The following is a 25,621-nucleotide window of genomic DNA, read 5'->3' as shown; positions in this document are numbered from 1 at the left end:
GTCAAGACCAATGGCTGGACTTTTAATGAAGACTATGTAGACTTTTATCATTTCTAACCATGTCCATAAGTGCAGGCGATTTAAGCATATATAACCAAATCTGTGCAATTGCGCTCAATTATCCTTATACATCAGGACCTAGATGTAAATATGATCTGTGTTACCTGAAGATGCAACAGAAATGCTAAGGATTTGTGTTTGGATGCAGCATTGCTGCAATACTGAGTGAATAACACATTTGATTTTCTGGTAACTTCCATTCTCTGTTCCTTTGTTATATTAATGAATTGACTGCACAAGGGACAGAAACCACCAGGCATTCTCTATTTACCATGGTGTCCAAGGTAAGACATCTACACCAAACAACATTCTAACATTACATGAAAGGACACACTCTCACTAAAACAACACATAAAATACAAGACATGAACTACAATCTAATTCTACTTCACCACAGTACTACAAAACAGCACACTATATTTAAACCTTGAGAACAATTAAAAATTTTAGTGAACCCAAACTGAACTTTCCAAGTTCTGCTTATGTTCTTGTCGCCTTTGGAGACCAGATCACTCCACTGAATCACTAAATACCCCCTCTCACTTGTTTTCACTGAAGAACAAGCTAATCCATGCTGATTTCCTGATGTCAAGAGGACACTTAAAGAAATATCATCAACACAATCAGGATTTTGCCAAAATATTACCTTTTGTACTAAGATCGCTCTGCCCCTACTAAGATTGCCTTTCATTGGTACAGGTTATTTTTCTTCTCATGCAGCCTATAGCTCTGCAATGATTTGCTTTACAGGATCACCACACCCAGCAAGACCAAGAATCTTATATAAATAAGTGCGTGATGATAAAGCACTCAGATACCTGCCACTTCAACCAGCTGTTGTTGAAACTTAAATTAATACCAGTATAACTAAAGTTAAAACATCTGGTAGTTTTTTCTAATGCTGAATCTACTTGCAAAGGCTTTTTAATGCAGTCAGTCTGATTCCCATGACTGAAGCTTGGCCAGCCTCCATGCAAGGACTGTGCATATCAAATTTGATAGAATACTTGTATTTAGCCATTTCTCCATTCAAAAGCATCAAAAATAAGGATTGAGGGGGCAGGTGGAAGAGCCAGGTCTCCAATGCTCTGTGTTCTTCTGAGGAAGGCAAAAGATAAACATGTTGCACTAGTTCATTACATGTATTGTGTCCCTTTCATATGCTGACACCATAAAAAATACATTCTAAAATGGTCAGTTTACATTTGAAATCTGACCACAACAAGTATAGAATTTGCTGTCTCTGACTAGAATTTCTGATGCATTATATGTTCCTTTTTTCTTTACATTTGGTATGCATAAGGATAAATTCCTAAAGGTTGCTAAGTTGCACCTTCAAAAAAAATTGGTGCACATACATCCTTTACCACTGAAAATTAGGTAATTGTGCAATTATCTATTTATGCATTTGTTTGCACAAAGAAGCCCTGATGTATGAAACAGCTGCAAATCTTTGAAAAATCTGTTCCAGGATATGTATACAAAGTCCTACTGAGTTCATTTAAACTTTAGATATCAACATTTACATCATAATGGGTCTTTCAGGCCATTATGTTGTCAACCTTTAGTGGAATCTTACATGGCAAGAAAGAACACTTTTCCTCAGCATACATTTTTCTTACTATTCCTAATCTTAGTGGGAAGGAACGCTGTCAGTATTCTACATGCCAATTTGTCATTTCTCTTGCATGGATTCGAACTGTAAGAATAAGAAATACTGGAGGATGTGTTTTTCTATTTTGTGGCTTTTTTTGCTACAAAGAATACACAATGCATGAAATCCCCATTCTTTGCTTTTGGGGAAGATGCAATTCTAACAGTGCAAAAAATGAAATGCTGAGAAAAATACAGCACGTTGCAAAAGACATACTAAAGTCCTCAAGCAGAATTACAAAAAGTAAAATGGAAGCAACAAAAGAAGGACATTTCAAGCAAACACTCAAAATTATATCCTCATGTGCCCAAATTTAACTGTGAAGAAGATTCCCACGCAGAAGCATAGAAGTTAGAAGAGGAAGTGACATAATTAACTTGAAATACCTACAACTTGGTTTAAAAATCAAACCCATACATACATTTAGCACAGGTATTTATATTTACTATGAACAAAGGAAATAACAGAACTAGATTCAGTGATTCTTACCTGCCCATTTTAAAAGCTAAGTGTGAACATCTGTCTGTTTCCTATTTATGACTACCATCCTAAGAAAAACATTTCTTATAAAAATTAAACCCCCATTTTTTTTAAATGATGGCTTTGATTTGGGTACACTTTTACATATATTTTCTGCAAACAAATGTATATTTTCTGAACAAGTGTGCCACAGAAAGCATGTACATAGTATGCAAAAATTATGCATGTGAGCAAAAACACAATCCCAATTAAAAATGTAAGTGATTGTTTACTTGATCACTTGCAGAAAAAAAATCACACCAGGTCTCTTATCTGAGCAACCCGATCTAGAGAATCCTGCTTGAGTGTAAAATATCTAATATCAAATTCTTGCACAAATCTATAATCAGTCAAAAAGAATAAAATAATGTGGGGATAAAGGACATTCTGTGGTCTATTTATAGATATTTCATTATCAGAAAAAGAGGTCAGATATATCAGGCAAAATATTACTTCCAACTTTTTACTGATCTTTGTTGGTTGCCATAGCAATCTTATGATCTGTGTCATGCTTTTGCTTCTTAATAGTATTTGCTACCTTCTCTAATCCCTCCTGTCTTTTTCCACTTATGGCAATTTTGTTTACTCATTCACATTCCACTGTGGACTTAAGAGAACCAGTTCTCCCACCCACCATAAAAGAGCTTTGCAGAAACCATGAATAATGTATTGAATATTCACCTTAATACATGCTGGCCTCCTCTCTTCTATCAAACCAGTTCAATGACTTGTTTTCATGAAGAAAACAAAGTCCTCTTCTTAAAGAAATTTCAGTATATAATTTCCCTTGGACTGTGACTCTAACCCAAGTCTTTAATATGCAAATACATTCTAATAATACTGTTGCATTAACAACTGTGGTGCAAAGACCAAACAAAGGCAGATGTTTACAGTTAGGCTATAGGGGTGGTTTCAAGCATGAGGTAGTCTGCCTCTATTGTATTTAATCAAACAATTAGACTCCTACAATGCTCATTTAAAAAATAGTCTATACAAGAGAAATGGGTGAATGGAGGCTGTTCTGTTCTTCCTGGGAACATTTTCTTAAAAAAAACTGGACTTAGAGAAGACTTGCTTGCTTACGGTGGAATTATTTGAATAATTGTAACATGTCCTTCTCTCTGAAAGGCTACACACATTAAGAAAATGAAACCATTATACCCATTAGACGTGTGTGAAAATTTTCACTCCAAAAAACCTCAAAAGCGGTTACAAGCTTATATTTGGCTGTTGCTGTTTTAGGGAATTTATTTATTAGTTTTCACTGAAATTTCTGCAGTAACAGAAAGAACTTTTTTTCTATTAGAAATCTATTCTTTCCTTTTACTTTGCTGGCACAAAAACATCACATGACTTGTACCTTTCAGGTTTTGCAGCATAGACTTAAAGAAATAAATAAAATAAATTAAAAAAAAAGAAAAGCAACATCAAATGTTAAAAAAAAAAAAGAACTGGGGAAATCTTATGCTTCACTTGGCTTCTTTCTTACTGATTTTCATAGATTTTGACAAGCGATCTATTCCCAACAGACTGGCATTTCAATGAAATGCAACATAATGTGCCATAAAGCTTTAATAGATTTTTGACTATTTTTTTCCATTTATTCCCTCTCATATTGATACCTACGTATGCCCCATCCACAATCATCTCCCCCACACAGCTAGACCACTACTGGACATTTTTGTAACTTCAGTTATAGTTACCTGTTTATGTCTGGCTAAGATTTCCATCAATATTTTTCCCATCTGCTCATCTTTTAAGACAGTTTCCTGCAGGCAGCATCTCATTTTTCCTGCAGGAAGCATCTCATTGGTAGAGTGTAAACAGTTTGTGCAAAATTACCCAAGTCACATACCTTCTTGAACATTCGGTTTGTATACAAAATGTAATCCAATGAGATAGTTAATCTTACCCAAGAGAGAAGTAATTCAAATAAGAGCTTAAATAAAGATATCAAATATTGCTTGGGTCATTTTCTGACCTATATTCATCACAATGCTGAGTAGGGACAATTATTCCAAGACGCATATGCTAAACAACCCAGTTTACATTTTACACAACTAGGCCAGGTACAGACATTACACATAAACTGGTATAAGTGATTACAAACCAATCTAAACCTGTAACAGAATAGACATTAAGTGCACACAGACTGGTTTAATAATGGCAGGACCTGGCCATCAAACTTCTGTACCAGATCCCCTCCCAGTTCAACTTAGGTCGCTGTCTCCCAGCACTCCAGGCTGCTTTGCGTCCTCCCCCTACAGGGGAGTGAGCTGGAACTCGACTGCACTTGGTTGCCCTGAGCTGTCACCCATAGGTCGGGGGGGGGGGCCTTGTGGCCCTCGGGCGTCCCCCACAGGGGGGGGGGGGGGGCGGAGGGGGAACGGTGAGGGGAGGAGTGTCTGTAGCTCAATATTTTTCTATCTTTACACAATGTCCTGAGGCAGGAGGGGTGCTCCACAGAAGGAAGGATCGAGCCCCTTGGAGCCCTGGTAAATTGCAGACGGCAGGGAAAGGAGGTGATTAGAGCGGCAAGGTCAGTGGCTGCTCTCCTCACTGCTCTGCCGTGTGGAGGCATGGATGTAGGGACGCAGGTAGAGCCATAGCCTGGTCAGGGAGAATCCTGACATCTGTGTCCCTGCGCGGCAGAGCGGTGGAGCGGAGGTGGGGAAGGCTGCTTCTCCCCCGGTCATGGGGGAGGGATCCCCTTCCCCTCGCAGCTCTGTTGTGCAGCAGTGTAGGCACAGGGATGAGAACGCTGGGATTTCACCCCCTCCCCCCCCCACCTGGCTGCAGCTGACAAATTCAATTTCTGCTTCCTATGTCACCTGACAGGACTTGCATACACAGGTTTAGAATTAAGGAAGCATATTTAATTTCAGTTCCCCAGTCCAGCTTAGTTGCTTTCTACAAAGCCTCACTGGCCAGTGTAAATAATTCTAAAATGTAGAATAAAATTTAAATGCAACTTGTTAGCCTAGCTATAGAGTCAGATCAGAACAGGGGTTTGCAATCATTCATACTATCTGGCCAATCTGTGTTTACAAGTCAGTTAAAATGATGTTTCAATCTCACACAACCAAAACACATTGCGTCTCTGTATAGGCAAGTTGTAAAATTATTTTTTTACAAATATAAATGTGTAAGACACCTAAGCTATCTCATAATTCCATTTAAATGATATTTTTTTTGAGGCTGAAAACCATGCTGCTGCCTGTTGGGAAATTACAATGCACTGCACTACATAACATTACCCTGGGCAGGCCACTGCCTTGCAAAATGCAAAATAGGCACCTCAGACCTTCACAGATTTAAAAAGCCAATGCTGAAAAACCCGGAGGGTCCAGAAGTACACACTACTCTTTCACTTCCCCATTTGCAGAAGAGCACAAATGTTGCCTTAGTCGTTTTACTTGGTCCTTAATCAAATTTATTTTTTTTCAACAGGCTAGGTAGTACTGGGAGCAATGCAATGAGTCCAAGAACAGGGACACATTTGCTTTAATGAAATTTCAGTAAAAATATTAAATTTTCAGGGAAAAAACCACATCAAACTGATGGTGAGTCACTTAGCTCAATCACCCACCCCTTGCTACTGCTGCTAAGAACCTGTCTAAGGCATCAGGAGGATAGGATGGGCTGCCATGCTGACCTCTAGACTGAAACAGCCCTCGTCTCCTGGCCTGTAGAGTTTAATGTCTCCATCAGCTCTGCGGTGTGGTTCAATGGTGGCTCGACAGTGATGAACATCTTGCTCCTCTCCACGATCTTGACTGAGCTGCCACTCCATCTGATCTCTCAGTTTGGACTGTTAGGTGCATGGGCGGTTTATAACAAAAACAAAGGACAGGAGGGAATAAAGAAAACAAAAATGGGTAAAGTAGACGACTGAAAAGACTACAAGACAAAGAAAAGCGTGAACAAAAAAACCAACTTAAATACAGTGGCGTAAGAAAGTGACGAGAACAAAACCAAAATGAGGATGAGCAAAATGATGGGCTGAAACATCTGAAAAGCAAAAAAGAGAAAGAGAGGAAAAAAGAATGCAAACACTGGTTATGAGGCGCATGCAATGAGGATGCATGAGTCAAACCAACAGCAAGCATACAAGTCATGAAGGATACGGGATACAAGGCTCTTCCTTCCTTACTTGTGCTGTGCAGAAAAGCCATATCCAGTGTGGCTGCTGTGGTAGTTTAGACATGCGCTCATTGGCAGCTCTTTATGAAAGGCAGTCCTTCGCTGGCTACAATGCTTCTCACTCGCCGCTCGGTTAGGGAGTGAGCTGTAAGCAGGCTTTTCAAAAAATACCACTTAGAAATTTTATATTATTTTGATTCTGGCAAGACTTTTGAGAATGTGCCTTACCCACTTCAGAGATTGCACCACAAATAACTTTACACATTCATTAGCAAGGCTGCTAAGTGATTTCAAGAGGAAAATTACTTTAAAAAAAAATTTCAACTCTTCTTCATGAAGGATCATCGCTGTTAGGGACAAAAAGATTCTTAGATACCTAGAGCTTCCATTGAATTAGCCTTTTTTGCCATGAGGAACAGCCTCTGAACCAAAAGTAGTTGAGCATAAAAGAAAACCTACAAAGTGTTTCACATTTTAAACCTGAATACAGTGCAGGTTTTAAATAATAACAAAGCCACTGTGAGGCAAATTAGCTCTAAGGTAGCACAGGTCAGTCAGAAGGAGAAACAGTAAAGAAAGAGAAGGAAAACAAGAAGCCTACTTACCTGGAAATCTGTGATTAACTCTTTTCCAAGGTTACCAATGGGAGAGTCTCGAGACATGGATGTCATTGTGGACAGAAAACTGGAAGACTCTGTGAGGTGAGGGAGAGGAGAGAGATCTTCCATTTGCTCTTTGAGGCCTTCCCCAATGTGATCAACTTTCTCTAGAAAGTGCTGCAGCTCTTTTCGGAAAGCTTTCATCCTTGAGTTGATAGTGTCCAGAAGTTCTGGTTCATTTTTATCTTCTCCTCTCTCTTCACTTTTGAAGCCCTGATCAGTGGAGGGACTACTGGTTATGTGAACCTTGGCATCATAAATTAAGCTATCTGTGTCAGTAATAAGGCGGTCTACAGTTCTTTCAAGCCGTTCAGCCTCACGTTTGATGTTAATTATAGACTCTGTGTCTTCTTTCACCCTCATTAGCTCAGTAGAACACAGGTCACTAACTTCTGAATGCTTTCCACTAGCAAAACCTGATGTCTTCTCATAAACGTCTTCTGAGTCACTCTCGCCCCCAATGGGCCCCTCTCTCTTTGGTTGAGGTGGACGGCCTTCTTCACTGTCACTTTCTTTCTTGCCTGCATCACTGTCAGCATCACTGTCCCTGGGACTTGACGTGCGCAGCCCCAAGTGAGAGACCAGATCGTAACGCTGCACATTGGACATCAACACACGATTTTCGTATTGAAGTTTCATCACTTTTCCACTCAGCTCATTGATTTGTAACCTGGCTGATTTCAATTCTTCTTGTAGGGATCCGCCACATTTAGAAGCAGCATCTTCCAACCAACCAGACTCCGGACTGGGCTCAAACTTGAATTTGTTCAGTTCATTTGTCAACTGTCTGTTGTGATCCTCAATCTCAGAGATTGATCTCCTCAACAACTCTGCCTCTTCTTCAACAAACTGCAAGTGACGGCGCAGCTCTGTGGCTGACTCCACAGAGTCACCGTACGGTGAGGTAGGAATGCTTGAAACATGGTCCCGGCTAAGACATTCTTTTTCATACTGGCATCTCATGTCCTCCATCTCTGCTTTAATACCCCTGTTTTCCACCTCCAGCTCCACTATCTTCCTGCCTAGTATGTTTGCTTCTTCTTCTACCAGTTTCAGACGAAGCTTCAACTCTGCCTCCCTGGTGCTTGGTGGCCCTCCTGCCTCTCCAGTAGGGAGGGGGCTGTCCACATCTCCATAAATGGACTTGTATTTCTGGAGTTCTTGCTCCAGTTCATCTTTCTCCCTTCCCAGCTTGGCCATCTTCTTACGCATCAAAGCTCCTTCTTCTTTGGCAAATTGAAGCTGGCACTTCAAGTCAGCACTGTCATCCTGCCCATAAGAACAGCCCCACAAAAAGAATTATTTTACATTAAAAATATAATCAGTTGTTTATGTTCCCAAATCCTCATGTCTTTTTTCTTTTAAATGTTACGTACTATGTATATATACACACAATAGAGTGGAAGTGCTATGCAAATCACAAAGTTGCACATTTCACAACTTAGTCCTGGGTTAAAGTAATACAGTTTATAACTGATTATAGATTAATAAAAATCATAGCATAATTGAAAATGAATTTAACAATAATCAAACACCACACAAATTTAATGGAAAATAATATCATTGAAAGGAAATAGTGCAGTGTTTTGGGGGGTTTGTTTTTACATATTCCTTTATTGTTCATTTTAAATATGAAGATAATTTTTATCATCAGCCAATACTAACTGCATAAGTAATGCATTATTCTTCTTTTTGTTTTTTTTTAACAACCTGTCTAGAACACCAAAGCCTGTTGAACTGTAAAACTGTTTCCAATGTTAAAAAGTATGCTCTAGGTTTTATAATGAATCCTCAAAATATTCTATGGGATAAGTAACATTTGTGACTTGTCTTGAAAATGAAAAGTGCTATTATTTTTATTATTAGAACATATCTATGGCAACTGTGTTCTTTGGGATCTAAAAAATAATCTGAACCTGCAACAAGTGATGTTGGTAAAAAAAAAAAAAAAAGAATGAATAAAAATCTAACTACCTTTAAAAATCTTATAGAAAACACAGACCATTGGACAACTGGTCTGAGGGTTTTTTCCCCCCTATATTTTGGAGGACAGGGCAATTTTAAAATATTGTACCATACTAGATTAAAACTCCACACAGAAATGAGACACAACATTAAGTAAATTTTAAGCTGATGAACAAACCGCTTACATAACTCACTTTTATTAACTATCATGGAGATGCAGGCACAGGGAATCAAAAGATAAATTCATCAGTATCACCATAAAAGTGAAACACACTCTCATAAGATTGTAGGTTGCATCAGCATTTCATCAAGGGAAGGCCATAGGGTACACATGCAATAAACTGTGTGCTGTTTCACACTCAGCAAGACTATGACAGTTCACAAGTATGATTTTGTTACAGATTCATAGCAAGTGAACCAAAGGTAGGTCCATAATTACATGTCTAGATGAATGCTTGGTCCATTTTAAGGAAATTTAAAATTGAGGCTTTTATTTTTCAGAACTCACGTCTGGCTGTTCAAATTGCATTTATTTGTTTTTCAACAGCCATAAGCACTCCCATGTGACATTTTCTTTATGCTTTCTCTGAAATACAAGAGAGTTTATCTTGTTTGGCATCTTTCTTTGGCTCCAGAACTCAGGAATCTGTTTAATTGCCTAATTCTCTTTCAAGTGATTGCCCACATGCATATCTCCATTGGTAGGTATGAATGCTCCTCAAGACTATCACTACTGTAACCCAAGTTGTAGCCATTCCTTCCCTGATACCCTGAATCAAGAGAATAAAAGGACAGTGCATTTCCTGCTCCACAGTTCCTCTCAACCACCTTGGCTGTGGACAAAACACTTCTGGCCAGCTTGTGCTGTGGCTTGCAATTCTACTCAAAGATTTTTTAAGCTGCTTCCTCATTACTCTTATTTTTCTCTTTCATCCTTTTATAAAGAAAGAGAACATTTATTTCTTAGCAATTACTTTCCATTTGCCAATGGAGGCTTTGCGCTCCCCACCTCCTTTTAAGGCAAGGCAGTCATGCTATGCTAGAGGCTGCCTATTGCCTATATTTTCTCTCTTCCCTGGGGAGAGAAATTAGGAGCTCTTTTTTCCCTTCTTTACTGTTTCTGAAGTCATCTTGCTATGGGGTTTTCAGGCTTTCTGGTGTTTAAGGCATGCCAAAGTCCCATGCCTGCATCTGATGGACAATTAAGGTACAATTTTGTTGTCTGTGACAATCCCATATTCCTGGGAAATGCAGGTCTTTTATAGCCAAGACATGTTCAAACCACAAAAACAGTTCCAGATGTACTTCATAGCCAAATCTAGGGGTTCTGCCTCCAATTCCAGCCTGTAGGATTTGAACAGGTGCTCTGTGCTATCCAACACTGGCTTCTCACAGACACTTGCCACTTCTTCAGCTCCAGAAAGGCCTCTAGTGGGTCACAAATCTGGAGAAACTGTAGTTCCAGTACTGAAAGCTCCAGGACAGATTTCATCCAAACAGGAAATGAAAGGATGGTTACACCTCACCTCATCATCTCAGCAGTTTGCTTTTGTCATTTCCAGCACTGAGTATTTTTATTTTACCCTGGGAACCATTACCTTCAGTCCTGTGTGACTGTAAACAAAATCATATCTCCGAGTTTACCATTTTATCTAAAACCAATTGCTGTTTCAGAACTGGCACCTGCTTTGGATCTGATCACTGTGGTACTGCCTGTAGAAGCTGGCACATCAGTACAGACTCGAAGCAGGCTCTGCATTGTCTGTGGTTCCAGGTCAAAGATCTAGACTCTGAAGATCAGTCCATGTTTTCCAAGGTGTTAACACAAAACTCTTGGTTTCAGGCTCAATGGCCTCAGAGTGCTTATTCACTCCTTCTGATGAACTCCTTACTGGATTTAGGATTTCCAATCAGCCATTAATCTGGGGATAGATCTGACCATCTGGCACCCCATTCATTGGCTTTAGTATCTTTGATCCCTTTGGATTAGCTAGATTAGACTGAAAGGATTCTCTGGACTCAGGTTTGAGATTTGCAGGACACTAATCCATACCTGCACCCCACCCTTTGCAAAACTGTTGTTCCTCATTCACTCTATTAAATGGATCACTTCAGGGGCTTTCAAGGACCAGATGCACCATATGGCTAAGGATCTTTCTATTTTCCTAAGGGAAGAAACTGAGTCCTCACACAGACTAGTTAATATCCTATAGCACTCCAGCCTAACAAAAGTTGACTTCCTCATGATTATTCATCACGGACCTTTTCAAAATGATCTGGCAGAAGCTGGCTGGTCTCCTAACCACCAGAAGTTCTTTTCAAGAGGAAAGAAATTCACAGAACAGGAAGCGGGAATGCTTCTTTTACTCCCTCAGTGCAAGTCAGGAGTTTGGCTACGGTGTTCTCTCAGACAACGGCAACAAGTCTTTCCATGAGTGCTTGAGTAACTTCTTTTTTATCTCCACCAGCCCGATGTGGTGTTAACCACTAGAGTCACAAGACAGGCTAATCCACGTAGCTATCTTATTAATGTATTGGGGCATGCACGTGTTCTCACTAAAGTCAAGTAGAGTTTCATAATTAATATTACCTTGATTTCAAGCAGTATAAACAATGGTCCCTTGGCCATATTTGAATCAAAGTATAATGTCTGCTTTTAAAGAAACAAAGATGCTGGTTGACTTTAGCAGATTTTGGATCAGGCCCTTAACTCTTGTGCAATGATGTTGGACAACACAAACCCAATGCTTCTACAGAATTAAGTGTTATTCTAGAAGTAAAAGTACTATTTTATAAGTCAAAAAGTGTGTTTACTCATTATTCTTTTACCACTTTTTAATATTTTATTAATCTTTTGTCTATCATATTCACAGTTGCAAATCTAGTATTTTTCTAAAGTAGCCAAAGTTGACAGGAATTTATTTTTCATTAAGAAAGTTGATGCATAAAAGAAAGCTAATGTATGATAGTCCCAACAAACAAATATGGAAAGGAAATATGGAAAGGAGGCAAAGCAATGGATTTTTTCTGTTGCACTGACAGAGTGCATGAAAACAGACAATGCCACTTCCTTGAAAATTTTTTCAAAGAAATAATGTTCTGCAGAGATGTCATTAACATCTAAGTATGCCAGAAATATAAGATTCCAACCTTCACACAGATGTCCACTTGGAAGCTTTGTGTACAAGAAATATCAATGATTTCTTTATCAGTTTAAGTAAACTTTAAAAAGAAAGCAGGCAGGATAGGTTTAGATGCAGGTTTAAAAAATAAGGCAAATAAAGGACCAAAATAAAGGGCCAACACATGGAGATGAAGGTGAGTTTGTTATTAGTTAATTCATCACATGGAAAAAATGTAATCAGCAAACTTTATGATATTCTGAAGGAACAAGAATATAGAAATCTCAAAGGTTGAAAGCTGGGCTGTGGCACAGTCTCACATATGGAATACTTTCCAAAATGATATACGTATGCCAGGCTAAGACAGGGGCTAATTATGAATCTAAAGCCTGCCTAGCATTAACAGTCGTGGTACTGACTTTAAGAGATCATTAAGGACAGTTAGTAATTCATGATTATTGGTAGCAAATATTTATATATTATGGTGCCATAACTTTGCATGGCAGTTTGGAGAGGTAAAAAAAAGAAAAGAAAACAAGATCAGCCCACTCCTAATGCATTTATAACCTAAATTAAGAAAAGACAGAACATGCAGCCCAAGGAAGAAAGGGGTAGGGATAAAACTCATTACTTATGCACAATAAATGTCATCAGGAAACTGAGGACCTGATCAAAAATCCCAAAATATGATATTTCTTTTTCTGGCAGGACACAAAGAGAAATAGACACAAACTAGCAGCACCTCCACCACCATCTGCTCAAGGTTATTGCCAGGCAAAAGGATGGTTAAGCATTCACTAGGTTGCAAGTTTGATGAAAGGACCAAAACTGGAACCAAGCAGCTGGCTGAGTGCCAGCGCTCCTACCTTGCGCTGGAGAACCAGTTTCCTTTGTGTTTTGACAGCTGCCTGGCATTTTCCAAGAAGCTCCATTTTGCAATTCTGCTGAATAAAAACTTATTTTCTTCAATAAAACTAGTAGTGGAGAGTCATTGCAAAGTCTTTCATTTATTTTGAGACAAAAATAATTTTATAGGTATTATGGCATTTCAGTTAATTTTCACTGTGAGTGCCCAGTAGAGAAAAATTGGTCCTGATATAGTCTATGCATAGTACATAGATAGTAAAAAGCTGCAGTTAAAGTTTCTACTTCATGTTCACTGTTGTTTGCAAAATAAGTCTGAGGATGGAAAAATTGGTCGGGGATAAAAAATTAGACTTTGTGGTTTTGGACAAATCATTAATGCTCAGATTCTCTAAGGATATGTAAGCAACTACTTCACATTAATTTAGACTTCCATCCAGTTTGTTCCCAGAAGTTCTAAATGGTTCTCAACTGGTTTTAGATACTAAAGTGAAAAAGAGATTCAGTTTCACCCTACTCCACAATGATAATCCACAAAACTCACTACGTACATATGTTCCAACAGCATCTCCAATTAGATTGCAAAGTTCCAGGATGCCTACATGAGGACTTCTATGTTTGCCCAGTGGTGATCTGTGCCTACCCTGAAGGGTGGCACTAAGCATTCTGAATGACAAGTTAACATAGCCACTAGGCACCTACCTCTGAAGCAGGACTTTGTGTAATGTAGTGGGTTATAAGCAAGTAAAGGCATCTGACGTTCAAGACTGAGTCAGGTACCTAAGGCTGAAGTGGGGCAGGAGTTCAAACACAGCCCCGTGCCAAGCATTTCCCATTGGTTATATCTAGACTTTCTGGATAGCCATCCGTTGTGTGTCCTGCTGCCCCTGGGCATGCAGAGGGGCTGGGGCAGCTCTGTGGCTGGACTGCCTTTCTAGACAGCCCAGGCAACGGCAACTCCTTCTGGCTGCTGCCGCCACTGGCCCCAGCCCCGTGGTACTGGTAGGGACCTGCTCACATAGCCCCAAACTGGCCTGCCCCATGCCTGCTCCAAACTCACCTGTGCTGATTAGCAGGGGCAGCTGGGCAGAAACTGTTGCTCAGCACAAGGGAAAAGCAGTCCCTCCCCCTCTCCGCTGCTGCAGCCATCCAGAGCTTGATCTGGGCTACCCTGCATCTCTGCGGCTATCACCGTCATCTCTGGGCTGCCCAGCGGGGCAGCAGTGACAGTGCAGAGCAGTCACAGGGCAGCCCAGCAAGGGCTTAAGGTAGCTGCACTAAGAACGGCCTGATATTGAAGGGAAGGGGCCTGTGCAGAGCAACAGTTTCTGCCTCGCTGCCATCGCCGCTCAGTGCAGGGTTGTCTGGAGCAGGCATGGGGTGGGCCAGGTTGGAGGTTTGCACACAGGTCCCCACTGATACTATGAGGCTGGGGCCAGTGGTGGCAGCAGCTGCAAGTGGCTGGGGCCAACAGCGGTGGCAGTTGTGAGGAGCTGCTGCTGCCTGGGCTGCCTAGAAAGGCAGTCCAGCAATAGAGCCACCCCAGCCCTGCTGTGTGCCCATGGAGTGGCAGGATGCATCACAGGTGGGTGGTGTGGAATAGGTATGGGGCAAGCCAGGTTGGGGTTGTGCGCATGGGTTCTAGCTGATCTGCTCCTGCTGGGCTGAGTCCAGAGCAGGCATGAGGCAGGGCTGGGGCTGCACGCTGTTAGTGCTGGTAGGGACGCACCACAAAGTCTGTGGGCTCTGGGCTTTTGCGGGGTAGGGGTAGGTGCTGGCAGGTGCTGGTGTATGTGGGGGGCTCCCATGCACACCCCACCATACCCACAAACCCTCTCCTGCAAACCCCACAACCACACCTTCCCCCCCAGACAGTCACACACCCCACAAACACCGCACCCACCCACACCCTCCCCCACAATCCCCACACCTCGCCTCACATGCAACCCCCCCACCCACACGCCTCTGGAGGGAGCTCTGGTCACTGTTACACACACAGACCACACCACACACATGCACCCCCCCCACTCCCCATGCACATCCCACACCCACACCCCTACACACCCCCACAGCCACCCTCCTCCTCCACACACCCCACAAACCCCATACTCACCCCCACACACACCCACACATCCCCACAAACACACTCTGAGCCCTCGATATCCACCCACGCACATCCACACATAACCCAGACCCTCCCTCAGACACACAAATCAGAATAAAAATATTTTTAAAAATAAAATTAAAATACGTTATTATGAATGTTCGATTTTTAGTATATAATTTTTTTTTTCTAGTTCAAAGGTGGCAAACCCCTTCCCAAAAGAAGTACTTCTGGGGGCAAGGGGAGGAACTTCCAGTGGCAAAAGTCAGGGGTTAGGGAGGGGGACTTCTGGTCCCAAGATGGCGACCAGGGGGTGGGGCACCTGTCAAGGGGTGGGGCTACCCTTGCAGCCCTCAACAGCTCACCAAAGCTCATTAAGCAGCCCTCCAGCCAAAATAATTGCCCACCCTGATATTCACCCTATAGTGTGCTGAGTGCTTTACAGAAAGCCTGCCCCAAATGGCTGATGATTTAAATAAGCCTCCTCATTATCTGGTAGTTATGGAAGAAAGAACAGTGTACCCTCTTGAAAGACTGCTTCCATTGCATTCCTATGTTTGGGTCCTCTGCAAGATATTACATCTGGAATAATATATTTCTATTCACTCATCCTACCCATTCAACTTTGGTTGTTAATCTCATTAAGAACTATATATTAAAATGATTAAAAAAGCAATTGATTTTAAGGCTCCAGCCAGTTAAAGAAAACTAAGAAGCATTACATGCTAGAATCATTTGATTAGGCTCAAGTTGTAGATGGTGGCTGAGGAGAACCCAAAACAGCTCCTCTCCAACGAAGCTGTGATGCTCCTATTGAGTTCTCTTCTATCCCTCAGTGAGAGAAGCCTACCCCGCATCTCTGATCTATTACCTAGTGAATGGAATGGGGGCTGGAAAAAGCACCAGCCACTGCAGCCTTCACAAAAAGGAGCTGAACCCAGGCCGACTGCCTTCCTGGGAAAACTCAGCTTGTAAGAATTCAGTACAATCAGCATCCTAATAGGGAGGGTGGATAGCTCAGAGTTTTTATTTTAATTGCAGTAGAGGAAGCAGATATTTTAAGTTCACATGAGAAACAAAACCTTAGGCTCTGACACAACACATTAAGTGTTGTTTCAGCATGTGAACAGCATTCAGTGCCAAAATGCTCATTAATACAAACTTTGGCACCACATACAAATTTAGTTAGTCCCTAAGCTATGATCCAGTTACTTTATGAGGCAAGGTGATTTTCTTGTCTTGACAAAAACCTTCAGCCTGAGTCCACAAATACCAGATATGAAGAATAAAACAGCAGCTGCAAGCCATAAAGATCAAATTTGTGTCCTAAATTGTTTCTAAATTATCTGAAATGTCTCAGTAGATTTAAGGCTAATCAAGTTTTATCTGACATTTTTTATGAATCCTTTAACACCCAATAAACAGATCTTGAGTTTCCTATTAAATAGGCATACAATTCGAAATAAAATCAAGTATGTGCTATTGAAAATGGTACCTGGGTGAATGCCTTCTTTTCTTTGTGCATTTCCCTGCTGCCTCTTCTCTTCAGGGAACTCTGAAAAAGAAACAGGCGATGGCCATTTACTGTTAAGAAACATGTCACCAAAATTCGAAAGGACCATCAGCATAAAACTGATACTGGGGAAAAGATGATATTCTTTTAACTAATACAAAAGAAAATCAGAATGTTTTCTATTAGCTTTTTCTGTGACATGGCTGTTTAAAATGCAAGTGCATTATTTAAAAGGTCACAAAGGGCGGAATTTTCCCTTTCCCCCACACAATATTTGGTGAAAACTGCTTTTTACAAAGGCAGTGATTTATATTTGAAAGAGATGAGAAAAATCCAAGAATATTACTCATGCTGGAAATGAAACACTGGAGAACCCTGTCTGGGACTGGGTTTGACCCAAATTAGTTAAGTCTGATGCTACATTCAACCAAGTTTATCTTAAACCAGTTTCACCCATTTTGAAAGTGGTTTATGTTCACTGAACTTATGTTCTGTTACAGGTTTAAACCAGTTTCTGATAACTGAAAACAATTTATGCGTAATGTCTGTCCCTAGCCCATCTGTGTAAGCAACACTGCATAACAGAGTAGGTCTAACCCTTTCTGGCCTGTATACTGGGGAACCTGATTAAAGGCCAACATCATAACAATTGTTTCCCTTGTGTACTGAATTTATTTTATAACTTGGAATTAGAAACTGTACTGCTTTGTGTATTTTTAGTGTCATTTATAGGAAAATTGCTTGGGAAATACAGGATCCTGTAATGACACAGTAACCAATGTTTTGATTTTCAATACCTTCAGGCATCCCAATGAAAGAAAGAGTACAAGACATTCATAATGTCACAAGTTCTCTCTCTCTCTCTCTCTGAAAATTCTATTTTACGGCAAAATTCAAACTGCTATAATGACATCACTCACATGAAGTGTATGTTTGGCTTTGGTAGGTTAAAACCTGCACATTTCATAGAGGAGTAATAATCTCCATTACCAGGCAAAGAAGCTATCAAGTTGAGTAGTTATAGAGAGTAGATTGGATTCAAAATCTGTGTTGCTTCATTTTTGTAATAGTTTATAATAAGGCTGTTTGACTTCAGTGCGGCCAGGGGAACTTCAATGTGACCCTTGTCCCCTGCCATGCAGACTGCACAGGCAGCACGTGGAACCTTACTACATGGCAGTGGACAAGAGGCAGCTGGGGCCCAGATGCAGTTCTCAGGCCACCAGTTGGACTGATCTGACAACCATTCCAGGATATACCTGTAAACCCCCAGAATAAACAGATATTAATCCCTGTCTCAATTTTCTGATGCCTTGTAGTCCAGCTCCCTCTTAAAGTAAATTAGACCACTTCCCTCTGCTACTTCCTTAATGGCTTTCTCCATTTCTGTGTAAAGGAAAACCTTATGCATCTTGGCCACTTTTAAGTGACACAGCAGAACTCTGCAGATTCTTCAGATTGTGCAGGTTTTAAGCACAGTGAGACTTGACAGGAAAAAAATTATTTTGTTCAATAAATGTAAATAGCCTTTAAATAAAGGCCTGAAAAGAAAGATGTTATGTCCTAGCCATTAATCCAAAAGCATGGCAGGTTCAGTACACTGGAGGATTTTAGTAAAATAACTTCCATTTATTCTTGTTTTCAAAGGACAATTTGCAGCTCAGACAAACCCAGAATTGTTCCTACTGGTTTGCTCAGAGAAGCACTCTCTTGTGTTTTACTTGATAGAATTGCCGCCTTTATATCAGGATTGCCCTGAGGCCCAATCCTGATCCATTTAAAATCAACAGCAAAGTTCTCATTGGGTCAAATTCTGCTCTGAGCTGTATAGTGTAAATGCAGTGTTACTCTACAGGCTTATGGAACTAATCAGGATTTAGAGCAATGTAAGTGGGAGCAGAATTTAGGCCCAGTGAGTTCAGGTAAAGTAAGTCTCTTCCTCCACTGCAGTAACACGCATGCAGCTTGAGCTCTAGCCTGGACGGGAGGAGCGGGAGAAACCCTACTAGTTAAGTAAATCCATTCTAATATCAGGCCATCAGCTGGCTGACAACATGCACTGAATTCTACAGTTTCACACTTTGTGTGAGTTTCTTGTGATTAAACTAGGGTTATTTTAGGTTTCAAAATACTACAGATCATAACTAAAGCATTCCTAAAACAAATCTTCTCTTTTCTTGTGTGTTATAAACAGCATAAGTATTTAAACTCATTTCATACGCAGCACCATACGTTCAATATATTCTTCAATTTATTTTTGTTAATCTGCTTTCTAACTAATGCAGTGATTTCCTATAACTAATACTGAAGTTACGTGAAGATAAATGATCCCCTGGACAGCGAAACATTTTACAAAATAATAAATATTTACTGTGGTTGGAAGACATCAATAGCTGGAGAGGAAACATGGTCCTGTGAGTAGGCCACTGATTTGGGACTCAGGAGATGCAGATTCTAGTCTTGGCTCTGCTATTCAGTGTCCTGCTGTGTGACTTTGGTTGAGACTCTACACCTCCATTCATTTTTGCTAACTCATGTTTATAGCTTTTGGAGGCAGGGACTAGTTTAACACATTGGGGTACTCTAACCTCACTTAGGACCTTCTGACACTTCCTGTAACAAAGACAATTATTAATCAGGCTTGACATGTATAAACTTGTGTCAAAGCCTGAAAATCTCCTGATTTGGCTCATGCACCAAGCTGAATATAGAAATGGCTATTAATCAACCTGATGTGGTACCATAAGTGTTATAGCATGCACCGGAGAGTAATACAGATGTTTGTCTGTGAGCAAGAGTAGCTCATAATTAAAAGGACAGGGAGTCAAGCTTCTGTTGACAGAGCTGTACCACAATACCATGGACAACAAGAAGTTGTGAACCTAGTTTTGGAAGTAGGATCCAATTGTTGTTTTCATCTACATTAGTACAGCTCAGCAATCAGATTCCACTGCCAAATGCACAATGTTAGGCTGGGGTACCGGTCAAATAATTCCCTACCCCAGGTGTCTTGTCGAGGAAGAGGAGTGACTTACAGCATCCCCGCCACTCAAAGGATTTAGGCTGGTAGGATTTAACCAGAATCCCAATCAGTCAACTCTGCACAAAAGCACAGAGGAAACTCACAACATAAAGGTGCTGGCCTGTGTACAAAATGGAAGAAAGATGTAGGAGCATTCTGGTGGGCGCAGAGAAGCTTGTCAGGAGGACAGCCTTGACTTGTGGCAGTGGTATATTTGAGTTGAAGGAAGATTTTGCATATTATTTCAATATACCTCAACACTAGGCCCACAGGAACTTTGTAGTCACAAGTTTTAAAAGGAGAGGAGCATTGTAATTGGGAATGGGCAGGGCAGTGAGTACAAAGCAAAACTTCATCAGTCTGTACACAGAGCATTTAAAACATGGGCAAAACAGTTGGTATACACAAATGTGAGCAATGGATAGTGCAAGACTGGAGACTTCCACCCCTGGGGAATTCAGGTATGGCAGAAATGGAAGCTCTCCCTTCCATCCATGGGCACAGGAAGCAGAGAAGTATGGGACAAAACCAAGAAATGCTTTAATCAGGACTAAGGGTGCTGGAAACCACTGCAAACTATAGTAGATGACATGGGGTAGTATGACTAATTTAAGCAAATCTAGTTAATTGAATGAGGAAAGAAGCACTTTCCTGCAAAGGAACCAGGTGTTGGAAATTAATTTGCATTTATACTAGGATGAACATTCACATATTACTATACTTCTATACCAAGGAGACTAGCAAGAACCAGTCTTTAAGGAAAAGCTAAACAAACTGTATTAGGTCAGGGGTTGGCAACCCCTGGCATGCATGGCAGTGTGTGGCACACAAAAGCATTTTGCTTGGTAAATGCACCTTGGGGCAGACAACAGGGAAAGGGCCGGGGTTGCACTGCCACAACAAGGATTGGACCCCTCACAGCTCCCCTGCCATCTGCTTGGAGGCATGCGCACACCCACCGCGATAAACGAGTCGGGCTGGGGCTCTGCAGAGCTTGGTGCAGTGGCTTGCAGACTCCTCAGTGCCTGCTGTGAGCAGAACAGGCTCTATGGCAGGCAGCAGGAGCCTGCCCAGAGCCTGGGCTGGCAGTGGCAGATGGTCAGGAGGTGCAAGCTGCTATACTGAGGTTTGCAAGAGCCCTGGTCCAACTCATTGCTGGCAGCAAGTGCACGTGAGTCTTGGGGAGGATAGCAGGGGAGCTGTGAGGGGCCCAGTCCTTTTGGCAGTGCAGCCCTGGTCCCTTCCCCACCATCTGCTCCAAGGCACACATGTACCTGCTGCCAGCAATAAGCCAGACCAGGGCTCTGCAAACCTTGGTGCAGTGGCTTGCACCTCTCAGCCACCTGCCACAGTCACTCCAGGCTCTGAGCTGGCCCCTGATGCCCACCACAGCCCAGGCTGCTCGCAGCCAGTGGCAGGGAGGCTGCACTCTGCACACTGAGGTCTGTGGAGCCCCAGCTTGGTTCGTTGCTGATGGCAGGTGCATGTGCGCCTGCAGAAGGATGGTGGGGAAGGGGCTGTGGCTACACTGCCACAACAGGAATTGGGCCCCTCGCAGCTCCCTTGCCACACTCCCCTGGCATGTCAACATCTTATGGTTATGGTGTTCTTGGCACTCTGGCCAAAAATATTGCTGACCCCTGTATAAGATCTTTGGGGAAAGTGATTTCTTAAAACAGGAGGTTACTTGATGAAAAATGATTTCATGCTGATTTCACTATAATATACAACATCACAAGAACAAAGTTGAATTGCTGTAAGTATAATGTGTGACAGTTTTAAAAGACAGGCTTCTAATAAAAGCTACAGATGCAATGGCAGCAGACCTGTTAGTATAAGAAGGTACTAGGGCATGCTATCTCTCATCACCTTTCAAATCCTCACCAAAAGCTGGACGGGAAGCCCAGCAATGAGTAAGGAAAGATAAACACCTTGATCTCAGCATAACCCACAAATAAGAGCCTAATCTACAGCTGCCTCTGCAGAGAGAGAGAATAATATCATATAGAATAAGGTTGCATGTGTGAAGCAGAGGAGCTGTTTCTTATCCAGTTCCACCACTGACAGTTAACCCTGTCTAAACCTCCGGCAGCAGGAAGAGTGGTGGGAATAAGGGAATAAGGTTTTATAGACTCATAGGACAAAAATGACCAGAAGGGGCCTCAGGAAGTCTTCCTCTAGTTTAATTGACTGTTCAAGGCAGGATCATCCCTGTGAAAACCTTCTCATTCAAGAATGTGTTTATCTGTTCTTAAAAATTTACAAAGATGGAGATTCTACAATCTCTCTAGGTCAGTGGTCTCCAACCTTTTTAAAGTGAAGATCACTTTTTGAAGTAAAGGAGGAAGCGAGGCAGCGGTATGGGTGAGTGGGGCCGGGGGAGGGTCGCAGCCCAGACAATTTGTCCTGACATGCAGGGGGGCTCCCACTGCTGCACGCACCCTGGTGGAGGCCTAGGGGGCATGTGCTCCCCCCCCAATCTGTGTGCTGAGGCGGCTGCCACTGTGCACTGAGCTTTGTTCCCCGAGCAGCTGCAACAGGGCTTGGGATGCAAAGCCCAGGGTGCAGCAGCAGCTGCTTCACCCCGTACACCGATCGGGGGGTATATGCCCCCCAGACCTCCACCGGGGTGCATGAAGCGGTGAGAGCCCCTCCCCAACTTGCGCCTGGGCTCCGCCCCTCCTCTGGCCCCGCTGGGGCTGCACTCACCAAGTGGCAGGGGACGCAGAAGGGAATTGTCCCACTCACCCGGCCCAGCCCCAGTGGCAGGGGGTACAGCTCGGCCCAGCCACATGCATCCCGCCGCTCCCAGACTGTATCCTGGCCACTTCCCACATGCATCCCACTGCTCCCGATCATCTGTTTAGCAAATCAGCAAATCCCTAGAAAATGCTCTAAAGGGTTTCTTGAACTTTAATAGTATTTTCTGTTCATAGATGTTAGGGTCAGAAGGGACCTCAATAGATCATCGAGTCCGACCCCATGAAGGCTCTGACAGCGGATCTCAGTCTGGGGGACTCTCTCAGACTGAGATTGACTGTCAGAGGCTCACCGATTAACCAGTCTATCGTGATCAACTGGTTGGTGACCACCGCTCTAGGTAATCTGTTTCAGTGCTTAACATCTTCCTAATAAGAAAGTTCTTCCCAATATTCAATCCAAAATTCCCTTATTGCAATATAAGATCAGTTACTTCTATGGGTACTTGAACAAGCTTTAGTTCAAGCACCACTGCTGTTATTTTGAAGCATGGGGACACTGATACACATGACACTGGAGGCTGCTGGAGCACGGTAATTACCACACTCCAGTAGACTCAATTAATCGAGTCTGCTCCGATGTGTTGAAGCAGCCTCCACACTCGTGTACAGGCACCCAGGGATGACAATCCTGTTTATAACCACCTTACACTTAAGTAAAAGCTGTTAAGTCAGCCACCCTCATTCTTTTCTTCTCCAGGCTAAATCTCAAAACCTTTGAGAGGAAAGGAAAAAGAGAAAACCTTGCTTTATGGTGACAGCCAGAATCCTAAAGAGAAGTTCAAAGGTTGCAGGGGGAGTACTTATGGATCAGTGAAAACCTAATACTTTTCTTGTACAGTGGGTAATGAATGATGTAAGCTCCAAGGTAAAGAGGCAGCAAAGACAAGAAGACGACATGGCATTCAGAAAGGGGTCACATAAAGGAGGTGGAGAAAGGATAAACTTAAAGTGGAAGGGAAGAAACCTCCCCTCCAACACCCTCCCCTCCCCCCCAAAAAAGAGGGCAAGTGAGACTTTACATTTCTAGTGGGAGAAATGCCTTTCTCCCACTAGAAGATAGGAGAGTACAGGCATTTCTGCAGTTTCTCCCACAGGAAACATGCCAAATCTGGGAGAAAGATCTTTTGATGAGAAAGATCTTGCCTGTATGCTTCTGCTGTTCCACTCCTCCTGGAGTGGAGTAGGGAAAATACCTCTGTGCATTCCCGAGGCTGGGATGACTGTGGTCAGAGGAGCGCTTAGGGAGCAGTGGCTGCTCTGCTCCTCCCAGGAGGAGTGGAGCAGCAAGGCAAAGTTCTGAACGCAGTCTGGAGGAGGTGGTGAGTGGAGAGCAAGGTGTTGGGTGAGCAGCTGCTGCTCAACTCATAGTATATATCTCCGATTTAGCTAGTCTATGAAGTGCAACTCTACCTTGTCTTCTCCCTGACTTCAGACTACCTCTCTCTGCCCATCCCTGGCCAGAGTGAGAGGGGGCAGCAGAACCCTAACTGGTTCTGGAAGTAGGGACACCCCTAAGGAGAAGGAAAGAGAAAACTCAAAGGAGAATGAAGCAGATTTACTGACAGACAAATCCACGGGAAAGGAAAAAGTAAAAGATGTGTGGAAACAGTTAGAAGCTTTGTTAAGTGTTGTACCTTCCACAACTTCCTATAATCTCTGCACTTCTTACAGAGCTACTGCCTTGAGTCTCCTTTATCTTTATATTTCACTTACAGGCTGGCACATATGCCAAGCAGTTGTACAAGAAGTTGATTGTTCAGTGACCTCATTTGCAGAGATGTTATTTATGTACTAGAATTAAAAGTGGAAGATCATATATTCTGATTGCTTTATTGTTATTTAGTTAAATAAAACTGGATTAATGGACTGAACATCCTGGAATTTATTACACCCCAAGGATAGAGTTCCTCCTCTAAATGATTTTATTGTCAAAGAATCAGATACTATAACAGGTACATGACCCCCAGAGGGCAACAAACACGTCAGCAAGTTATGACACTGTCCATCCCATATAATTAAAGAAAGGTGTCCCAGCCAGATGTGAGGGAAACTCAGAGGTTCTCTGAGTGGCAAACGCTACTAAGACTATTGTCCTAGAGCATATTTCAGGTTTTATTTTTTTGGGAAGTTTGAGTTTGATATGGATTTTAATAGGAAAATGGAGGTGAGAGTATGGGTTAGTTGTAATGAGTGTGAGCAATAGCGGGGCTAGAAAATGGAGGATTAGGTAAAACAACGGACAAGGGTGGAGGCGTAGCTGAATAGAGTGATGGAAAATGAGTGAGTAGCCTGGAGAAATTGGGGGAGATAAGAGTTGTATCTAGCTCCTACCTAGTCTAGCTGCTACAGACAAAAGGGGAAGAAGGAAAAAAGGCAAACAAAAAGAAAAGAAAATTATAGCAAATTGAGGGAGGAAAGAGAGGGTAAGCAAGTGAGAGAGAAAGAGATTACTCAGGAAAAGGAAAAGAATTGATATAAAAGAGTTCAGGCAATAGAGTCTGTGCAAAAATGAATTAAAATAGTTTGAGCAAGGTTACAGTTAGAAATGTAAATATGTCACCCCCAAGTTTTTATTCTAAAAGAGGAGACAGCTGTTCCCTGACAGCTCCAGGATCCCTGGCCAAAACTCTCCCCTTTGAGACTCATTCCCTCACTTGTCTCAGTCTTTCACTTTGATCTAATCTGCCTGTGGTGGAAGACAGGAGGCAGTAGAGCAGAGCCAAGAAAAGAGAATGGGAAACTCAGAGCTTCATGCCCATAATTTGTTTATTAGGATAGGTGCAAGGTCACAATTTTCATCTACATTTACATGTAGGCTTGATGTCATGTGCACATCAAATTAAGTCTACAAATCAAGTAGGCAGACATTACAGTGACATTGTTTACACTTGTCAAGGAGACCGACTTCTGAAAATATGGCCCTAAGGACAATTTTTATCACTGCGATGTGTGAGAAACTATGCACAGACATTGGTACTGCGTACAAGTTGAATAAATAATGTTCCAGACGCAAAGATGAATTACAAACAATTCCTTTGAAATGGAATATCACCATTTCTGTTTGCATTTATTAGAAAAGATGGTATGCAATTAAAGAATGCCCCACCCCCTGTATTTTAAAGAAGCAAACCTCCAGGGCTAAAGGGTTTATACATACCAGTAGATTCATAGATGCTAGGGTCGGAAGGGACCTCAATAGATCGAGTCCGACATCCTGCATAAGCAGGAAAGAGT

General features: G+C 42.0%; 1 protein-coding gene across 2 annotated transcripts in view; it reads right to left on the bottom strand.

Moving 5' to 3' along the window:
- Window positions 1–25,621, bottom strand: part of MTCL1 (microtubule crosslinking factor 1) — a 184,607-nt gene that overhangs the window by 54,001 nt on the left and 104,985 nt on the right. The window contains exons 4-7 of one of the 2 annotated variants that reach the window (XM_025204252.1): window positions 16,586–16,645; window positions 12,989–13,063; window positions 6,982–8,304; window positions 5,889–6,044 (exon numbers count right to left, since the gene is read on the bottom strand). In XM_025204252.1, the coding sequence (XP_025060037.1) occupies window positions 5,889–6,044; window positions 6,982–8,304; window positions 12,989–13,063; window positions 16,586–16,645 (1,614 nt within the window). The remainder of the gene's footprint in view (window positions 1–5,888; window positions 6,045–6,981; window positions 8,305–12,988; window positions 13,064–16,585; window positions 16,646–25,621) is intronic. The other variant, XM_025204253.1, reaches the window with a different exon arrangement.

Source organism: Alligator sinensis, unplaced genomic scaffold (assembly GCF_000455745.1).
Source record: "Alligator sinensis unplaced genomic scaffold, ASM45574v1 scaffold597_1, whole genome shotgun sequence".
NCBI classification, from domain to species: Eukaryota; Metazoa; Chordata; order Crocodylia; family Alligatoridae; genus Alligator; species Alligator sinensis.
The sequence above is the reverse complement of the archived record's forward strand: the minus strand, read 5'-3'. Positions and strand labels throughout refer to the sequence as shown.